The 9,602-nt window shown below is 42.9% G+C and overlaps 1 protein-coding gene across 1 annotated transcript; it reads right to left on the reverse strand.

The window, feature by feature from the left end:
• Positions 1-247: 247 nt before the first annotated feature.
• On the reverse strand, positions 248-3,526 carry ajm1 (apical junction component 1 homolog). Its single transcript, XM_085358653.1, has one exon. The coding sequence runs from the start codon at positions 3,524-3,526 to the stop codon at positions 248-250; it is 3,279 nt and encodes a 1,092-aa protein (XP_085214779.1).
• Positions 3,527-9,602: the final 6,076 nt, after the last annotated feature.

Genomic DNA, 9,602 nt, shown 5'->3' on the forward strand with positions numbered 1-9,602 from the left:
TTTATTTAAATTAAGTGTGGCTGATAAAAGGTATGTTAAAAAAATGTAAAAAATGTATTTTACTCATTCTGCACCTGACAGGAAGTATTCTGATAAAGATTAATACTGACGAAGTAAACATGAATATATATATTATTTTGATAACAAAATAGTTATCTACAAATGTTTTGTTATTGAGTGGATATATAAATATGTATAACAATATATATGTATTTCTATACATATATATTTACAACTAAAGGTGCACTTAAATAATGTCATCAAGGAGATGTGGGGTGCCTATCCAATCCAACGTCCTGGGCTCTGAAGCAGCCATAATCATGCACATAAACTGTTTACCAGTCCTCTTATCAATAGGATAGATTGTAGTAGGAGTGAATCTTCTGTTACTTTCCACAAACTCACAGAGCTGCTGATACACTTGTGGGTATTCGTGGCGTAAGAAAACCCCTCGAATCCTTAACTCTCGTTGTATATTAATGAAACAAATTTCTCTGGCCTTCCGGCCTTCTTCTCCCTCTTTGTCGAGATCTGCTGTTCCTGGGGGTGGAGTAAGGATCAGTGTTTCCATGTCACTCTCTTGCTTGTGAACCTTTCTCTCTGGGCTAAACGAAGCCAATGCTACTTTTGCATATTTTCTGACAGTTGGAGCTTGGTTCCTTGGTGATGGCCCTTCAGGCAACTGCTCACCTACAGCAATGGATACATTTAAGATGAAACATTCGTTTGGGTCATACTCTTTACCAGCTTCCTGCAGTTCTTTACAGTACTCCCCTAGGTTGTCTTTGAAGCTTTCAAGCTCTCGAAGGGACAAATATGTAGGAGACATAAGTAAACTATCCAGACCATACTGCAAGAAGTTACTAGATGACAAAGGGTTAGGAAAACCAAGGAAGAGAACTCCTCTACCTCGAGAAAGGTAGCCAACTTTGGCAATACGGGAGAAGGCTTTGTGGACTTCAACAGTCTCCCGACAGTGTTTGATGATATGACGGCAAGTGCTACCAATTCTTCCATACAGGCAGCTTTCTTTATGAATATCCCAGTCCTCCCTGCGACAATTTCGAGAGCAGTAATAGGTGTAACAGCTATGGCAGGATTTAAAATAAAGGCAGGCATTGAATAGGGTTTCTGTCCTCCGGCATTTGTTGTTAGAGCACATCATTGTATCATCCTCATCTGGGCTCTGATCAGGGGAACACTCGTCTGCACTCTTCATTACATCACTTGCCCCATCTATATCTCGAAAAGCATCAGGATTCATTCGGATCGAGGTGGGTTGTTTGTCCAGAGGAGCTGCTTCTTCTGTGCCTGTCTTTGAACTCTTTCTGGACAAAGACACTGCTTCTTCCTCATCAATTAACTTCTTTAGTTGGTCCAGAATGTCTTCACTTGCCCTTCTGCTGGGTGGCTTATAGTCAGTCACAAGATCAGCCAGAAGTTCATCAAGTTGTTCAAGACTTTGCTGAAGTGAAGCATTGTCATGTGTCTTCTCTTTGGCTGAGCTTTCAAAGTCCCGATGAATCATTTCTGGACTCTCTGTGCTTCTGGTATCAAGAATGTCCCAACTGGCAGATCGTCCTTCAGCCTTATTAAGGCTACTTGATCGAATGTCATTATCTGTGATTGTTATTTCAGGGGTGACAAACCAGAGTTTACTGGAGCTGCTCTTTGATATCTCTGTTGGGCTTTTGTCAATCAGTGAGTTGTCAGACATTGACAAGGCTGCATAGCGTCTTGGTGAACTAGAGAGATTAACAACCACTGGTTGTGGTTTTTCACCAGCAGATCTCTCGGGCTTTCTGGAGTCAAGAAGATCATCATAACTCTGACCTCGCTGTACAGGAAGAGGCTGTTCTCTTTCCACACGTGAGTTCAGAATATTGTCCCAAGACCTTGAGTAAGATTTGGAATCTGTACCAAATCTTTGAGGTTCAACACATGGGTTGGTATACCACGGAGTCAGTGCAGGCTCTTGTTGTACTCTTGTTGGAGTGACTTGAGATGCATGAGAGGGAGGATTGGTGGTGTAACCAGATGCATCTGAACCATACCAGTCATCTGTTTGTGAATGCATTACTCTAGCATGTCTTCTGCCTTCAGTGTAATATGCCCTAGCTGGGACATGGTGCTCTGGTGGCATTGCATACATCTCACTGGAATAATAAAACCTAGGTGGAGCAGTCTGAATTTGATAAGACCTTGGATCATCCCCATAAAGTATTCTTGTTGGAGGTGTCTGTATGATATATGGCCATGGTTCATTTGCTGCATAGGGTTTGGGATACCCTGTCTTCATAGAGTATGAATAGGGCTCCATTTCAGAATAATATGGTCTTGTAGCTACAGCATGCACTATTCGAGTTCTTGGATCTTGCACAAATTGGACTTTTGGAGTATATGCTTGTCCAGGTGTGTAACGTTCATCATGAAAGTAAGAACTTGGTTGAGGAGGAGCAGTAGTAACATATCCCCCTGGGTCATCTGCATAAAAGAACTTAGTTGGCACATTAGGACTAGAGTGAGCTCTGCGTTCTCTGCCATAGAAATCACCTGATGAAGGCATCCTCTGCAAGGAAATCTCCATAGGTTGTACATAACTACTTGGCATGCTACGGGAATATTGATAACTTTGTCGACTTTCTGTAACAAATGAGTCAGTGGGAGTAGGCGTTCTAGAATATGAGAAATGACGTGGCACAGTCAGGCTCCTAGTCCCTGCACTGTGGTGTCTCTGCCAGGGTATGTCCATTTGAGGTGTGGCATTTTTCCGTCCTGAATGATGTAATGTTGCATCATCAGGCTTGATGTCAACCCGACACCTGACATGAGGGCTAGTTGCTGGTTTATCCAGACCTTCATCCTCAAAATTATCAGCAGTGTAGTGAGGAGAATATCGACTACTGTCACCCATTTGTGGCTGCAACTTAATGGGATGTACTTCTTGCATATGAGCCCTGGTTGCTGCATAGGAGGGTTCCCTATGTGGTGATACTTCTGGTCTCCGACGGGAGTCTCTATAATCCCTTTGGAACTCTCTGCCCTTCCTTCCTGAAGATGATGATCCTTCAAGAGACACGGCAGTGAAAGTTGTCTGGACTCGAGGTGCACTTTTTGACCTGGTCCTTCGTTTTTGTTCAGGGACAATTACCTCACTGGCCATATCTGTTGTCACTGGCTGAGGAGTCAACCTGTGACTAAAAATGTCAGGAGCAGAAAAACGGTACCTCTGCCGGTGGCCCAACACATTCCAGGCAACATCTTGGTTGGATGCCTGCCTATCTCCTTTCCTGTATGGAGAATCCATAGGATATTTGTGTGATTTGGGGTACTCCAGTGACTTATAGTCAAAGGTACGGCAGTGTCTCTTATTGTCTTTGCTTTTACCGTCCTCCAGTGTGTTGGAATTTATACTATCACATTGTTTGGAAGATTGTAAGGACTTATAGAGTGAAGAAATGGGGATCACTTTTATGTCTTGATGCACCGTTGATACCAGTATGTCAGGTGGGTCTGTGCGTGTCATCTTAAAGGGATTCCTCTAGTTTTCTCCATCAAGTTGCTTTAATGTTGATGTTGCCTGGAGAAAAACAAAGAATTTCAGTCACATTTTGTACAAACATTAATAACGAAAATTTATATTAAATTCTGCAAACTATTCAGCCTTCTAGGACTGTTGTAGATCAAAACAAGATCAGTACTACAAATTTAGTCGAGCAAAATTGTACCGCTCTAAATCATGGAATTGAAAAAGGTCATCAAAATTTTTCTCCATTTCAAGATTAACTTTCCTTGTGAACAACTTGGAATAGAGTTGCTGCTGACACTGATGCAGCTAGTGAGATGCCACTTAGGCAACTACTTAACTAATAAGATATTGAGGGTGGCAACAATCAGTTGGGGGCAGCAGGGAGGGGGCCCCCGTTATCTTCAATCGAATTTCCCACATTGACTAAAACTTAGCAATCCCCAGACCCAATGCCTAGCTGTACACACACACACACACACACACACACAATGCACAAAGACACATATCTATCCACATCGACCCGACCCTCCAAAATGCATATGAACACATGCCCTCCCAGAGCCAACACTGGAATGCAGCCAGCCTGGCCCCAGATCACCAGCCAACCAGTATGGGGTCTAAATAGTGAGTATGACTGTATGAGAACTAGAGTGCTATTAAAACTGAGGGGACAGATGCAAGATGAGCAGGTCACCCACTGCCCATAACACGAAGAACCCGGGACCCATGCAAACAGCTTGCATGGGTCCTGGGCCCACTTTTCTTATTCTCTCTTCTTCTGTACACCAGAGCACCGCTGCTTCAGTTTTCAGGCCCCTCTTCTGTGGAACCAGCTTCCAGTTTGGATTCGGGAGACAGACACTATCTCTACTTTTAAGATTAGGCTTAAAACTTTCCTTTTTGCTAAAGCATATAGTTAGGGCTGGACCAAGTGACCCTGAATCCTCCCTTAGCTATGCTGCAATAGACATAGGCTGCCGGGGGATTCCCATGATGCATTGAGTTTTTCCTTTCCAGTCACCTTTCTCACTCACTATGTATTAACAGACCTCTCTGCATTGAATCATATCTGTTATTAACCTATGTCTCTCTTCCACAGCATGTCTTTTATCCTGTCTTCCTTCTCTCACCCCAACCGGTCGCAGCAGATGGCCGCCCCTCCCTGAGCCTGGTTCTGCCGGAGGTTTCTTCCTGTTAAAAGGGAGTTTTTCCTTCCCACTGTTGCCAAAGTGCTTGCTCATAGGGGGTCATATGATTGTTGGGTTTTTCTCTGTATCTATGAAGCACCTTGAGGCGACTTATGTTGTGATTTGGCGCTATATAAATAAAATTGAATTGAATGCAGACCACCCCTATGGAACCAGGGGCCTAACCAGAAAATCTGCGACCCCCGCATCAGAGCCCCAGGTTGAGCTCCTGGACCTGCAAAGAAGAGGCAAGCCACCCGGCCTGGGGCCAGCACCCATCTCCAGGCCCCTCCAGGCCCCAGGAATCCGCTAGACACCCATAGCCCTAGAGACCACCCCCAGCCACCTGCAATGCAGGCAGGGAGAGGGCACTACAGTCGACAACTATCACCAACAAAGTAATGTACTTGATCAGTGGGGACCAGAGATAAATAAAAGAAACAAGATGATAACAGTAGATCTATACGTAAAATTCTATATTGAGTTATACAGAATCTGTTTTTTTTAATTATCCTTTCATGATTATAGTTTTAATTAGTGATGTGTAAGGAAGTAAGATGTATATGTGACGTATTTACTTTCCTAGCAAATTCACTTACGTCACCTAAGCTACACAACTACGTGGGGTTGGGATATAGACACTAATTCATATGGATAGGTCCTCATATGGATGGGTCCTGTTCAGCGGTTCTCTGCCAGAACCTATATGACCAGGAACACAAGATCATATAGCATGCATATAGTTATCTGTTGTGTGCATATAGTTATCTGTTGTGTTCACTGTTCAGTGTGTGCATAGTCTGTAAGGCACAGTTGGAGCATCCTTTGTCCTGTGTAGTGTGTTCTATGTATACTTTTGTATTGTATAAGTTGTAAATTGGTGCTTTTAGTCATTTTGAAGGTGTGTAAGCATATTTGTGTCTTGAAGTTTTGGTCTGGATTGATGGAAAGACTTCGCTCCCACTTTGTGGTTGGAAAGGAAATTGAATCATCATTTTAATAATAATATTTTTGATAACAATTTGGGGGTACAGGTAGGGCTGGGCGATATGGCCTAAAATTCATATCTCGATATTCTTTAGCTGGATGGCGATATACGATATATATCTCGAAATTTTTTAAACCCATAAAGTAAGAACAAAAAGAGAGTTCTTAGTCAAAGCTGTGTCCCAGATGTTGTTTTTGTGCATAACAAAACGCTCACAATTGTGCAGTCAAAATGTAAGCTAACAGACGCTGAGCATAATAACAAAGCCAGACAGATTTCGCAGCTGCTCTGTTCCCAAGTTCTACTGCGTGACTGACAGCCTTGAGTTTTAAATCCGCTTCGTAACCGTGTCTCTTACAGGTGCCATTTGTGGTCCTTATACGCACACAATACGGTAATATTACGTTGAAGAAGGTATGCATTACTCTGTGAGGCTCCAGACTATGGTAGCCATAATGCTCCAACAATCCATCAAGCGGTGCGGCTTCGTATCTTACCAAAGTCGTACTAAAGCATTTTTGACAGATTGCTACCACATAAAATCGGTTTGCAGTCAGTAAGCACAACCAGAATTCATACATAAGGCACACTGTCGATTTTTGAGAAAATGAAAGGATTTTAGTGTAAGGTTATAGTTCAAAAAATACGGTACACGAGTTTTGTAAGGTAGTTTGTTTCGGGGCAGGAGGCTGGGAGACTTCGCGGTCTGGGATACAGCACTCTTCACACCCTCTTCATTTTGCACTTTATGGCGCTGTTGTAAATAGTGAAAATACTAGTAGTGCTAGCTGCACGGCGTCAACATGTTAATGACGTAACCACTAACCGCAACGCTAACGCGTTGACACTGTGCAGCCCCATGCACGGGGCGATCCACGGTAACTCATTAACGGAGATTTGCCGCGTTAATACAGTTATGGAGTTAACGTCATTTTAACGAAAGTAACGCTGCAGCACTAAAATAGTAATCTCCAAATGTTTTCTTTTTACCGACCAGCTGCTCTTTGATAGCTGCTGTGTCCATCTTGTCGTTACCTGCAGGTGAAGCGATGGGGGAGGGGGAGTTGTGTTCAGTGAAGGAGAGAGGCGAGGCCGAGTAACGCAGCGCAGAGACAAAAGTGGATGAAAGAGAGGCAAACTTGCGGTTCCACTATATTGATATAAACGATATTGTCACATCTCTTATCTCATATAAAAATATATTGATATATTTAAAAACTTGATATATCGCCCCGTCCTAGGTACAGGAATGTAATAATTCATAATCAAGTTCAGTTCATTGGGATTAAATCTTTCCTGTTTGATGGATTTCAATTCCTGATATTCAAGAAACTTACTTTTGCTGATGAATTTCTGAAATGAAACAGAGTTTCTATCTTGAATAACATGCAACGGAAATTTGGTATTTCTACACCACCATTGTGTTTTGGCTTTTGTAGAGTTTTAAGACTTATTTGTGGAAATTCTTCCCATGAGAAATATAGGTAAAGTTTTCCAACATGTAAGACCATTTATAGTAGAGGAATATGGTTCAACTGTACCATATCTGAGACCCTGGGAGAAAAATAATTATACCTAAATATCTAAATGTTACCTGACTATAGTGACACAGTGGAGGTGTTCTAAAAATTAAAATTCAGAGGCAACTGTTGATTTGCTCCATTTGATGGAGTAGTTTGATATAGATGAATACTTTTCTATTAATGTGATTGTCCTCAGAAGATAGGTTTGTGTGTTACCAAGGACAAATAATACATCATCAGCATATAAGCTTATCTTACGGTTTGTATTTTCTTTTAATATTTACATTTGTGTCGGACTGCTGCTGATAATGACTCAATGAAAATGACAAAAAAGGAAGTGGCAGAGTGGATAGCCCTGTCTGGTGCCCATTTGTAGATTGATCTTACTTTCCAAAGCTCCAAAGTAAGCAATAATCTATTACATTTATTAGTTTGCATGTGTTAGTGGCTGAGTATCTGCTCCTGATAAAACCTGTTTAGTCAGGGTGTATTATAAATGGAGTGATTTTTTTCTTAATCTTCTTGCAAGGGCTTTGCAAAGTATTCTGTGGTCTAGATTTATGTGTGACATTGGGCAGTAGCTGGATGGTAGTCATTAGTCATCTATCTTTGCATGGTTTAAGAAGTAGACTAATGATGGTAGGGTTCTTAAACTTAAGCTGGTTAAACTTAGAGGTGAGGTGGAGGTGACTTGTACCTCGGCTGCAGAAGAGGATGGGGCAGCATCCTCACCTGGGACAGTGCTAGGGGAGCGGATAGCCATCATTTAATCATCATTTAATTGGGGCTGCTGTAGCTCAGTAGGTAGAACAGGTCACCTAGTAATCAGGAGGTTTTCCAGGAACACCCAGTCAAGTCATAAGCAGAAAGAATAAACAACTGTTGAAACAGACAGGCATAACATTACATGGTTTTGAACTACTAATGCTGCTGAGACCAGTTGGGAACAAGTACAACTTATTGCCAGCAATGTGGACCAAGCTCTCACGACAATGGCTTGTAGTAAATACTCTGTACCCTGAAGGATGTGTTTTATGCCTTCAGGTTCACAAAGCACATGTAGACTGGTTGGGAGAACTCTCTGCAGACTCAAATATCCTCAAGAGGAAAAAGAGCTGGTCCAGTGTTCTACTACCAGGAAAAAGACCACTGAAGCTGATGTTCCAATAGGACAAAGTCTCCTTTCTAGTACCTTGGCATTGACCTTCTTAGGGAGGCTGAGTAGTGTGATGCCCCTATAGTTGGAACACTGTTGGTGATCCCCCTTCTTAAAGTCAGGAATCACCACCCTGGTTTCCCAAACAAAAGGTTCTGCTCCAGATTTCCACGTGATATCAACCAAGACAGCCCTACAACAAGTAAGGCCTTAAGGAGGTAGATGGCTCCATTCACCTCTGGTTTGTTGGTTACCACCTCAACAGGCACTGTCACAGAGAGCCTGTGAACTTTCAGCACACTGCAGTGTCTTTAATCTATCTGTTGTGTATATTGCTACCACATTACTTTAAAAAAAATCATCAATGGAGTTGCTAAAAGCTCCACCTGGAAAAACCTCAGGAACTGCCACACCAGTCTGGGTCATTTTGGACTCCTTTTATAGTAAAGTTCCTTGGTGGTTCGATTCCTTGTTCCTCCATACCAAAAATCCTCGGACAAGACACTAACCCCCACCTGCTCTCCAATGCATCCATTGGAGTATGAATGCGTATGAATGTATGTTAGTTAGAAAGCACCGACAAAGCATAGACAACAGTGCTTGTGTGAACGGGTGTGTACGGATGAATGTGGCGTGTTGTATAGAGCGCTTTGAGTACTCCAGGAGATTAGAAAAGCGCTATATAAGAATCAGAATCAGTCAACAAACTGCTCGAAATGCATTGACAGAAACAGTTCAGGTATTTTGAGTAATTCTGCACTCTAGATGCGTCAATTGTGTTAAAAATTTTAATTGCGTTTACCGTGATGGCAGATTAATTTGCGTTAACGCGTTAATTTTGACAGCACTAGTAAAAATACATACTCACATACTCACCCAACATTGAGACACACAGAACGCAGTATACACACTCTGCTCCCAGGTCCAGGCACCAACATGCCCAGAGGGGCAATCTGACCCCAGACCAAGGATATGGTTCCCTTTACTCTGGGGTGGAGACTAGCAGACTGCCCCGGTCCCGCAGCAGCAGGGAAGTCCACCAGCCCAGACACCAACCAGACCTCCTCCTGGCCCCCTGCCCCAGAGAGCAAACAGCGAATGGGGGTGTGAGAAGAGGGAAGAAATTAGCGATGAGGAGGCGAGGAAAGGGGTGGGGGGGAAAGTACCCCCCGCCCTGCAGCCAGCCTTCTCGTTGACCCCCATGGGCACACCTGTTCCC

This window comes from Diplotaxodon limnothrissa, linkage group LG7 (assembly GCF_057381915.1).
Source record: "Diplotaxodon limnothrissa isolate DT_005_m linkage group LG7, D_limnothrissa_male_GT1.1, whole genome shotgun sequence".
Taxonomy (NCBI): Eukaryota; Metazoa; Chordata; class Actinopteri; order Cichliformes; family Cichlidae; genus Diplotaxodon; species Diplotaxodon limnothrissa.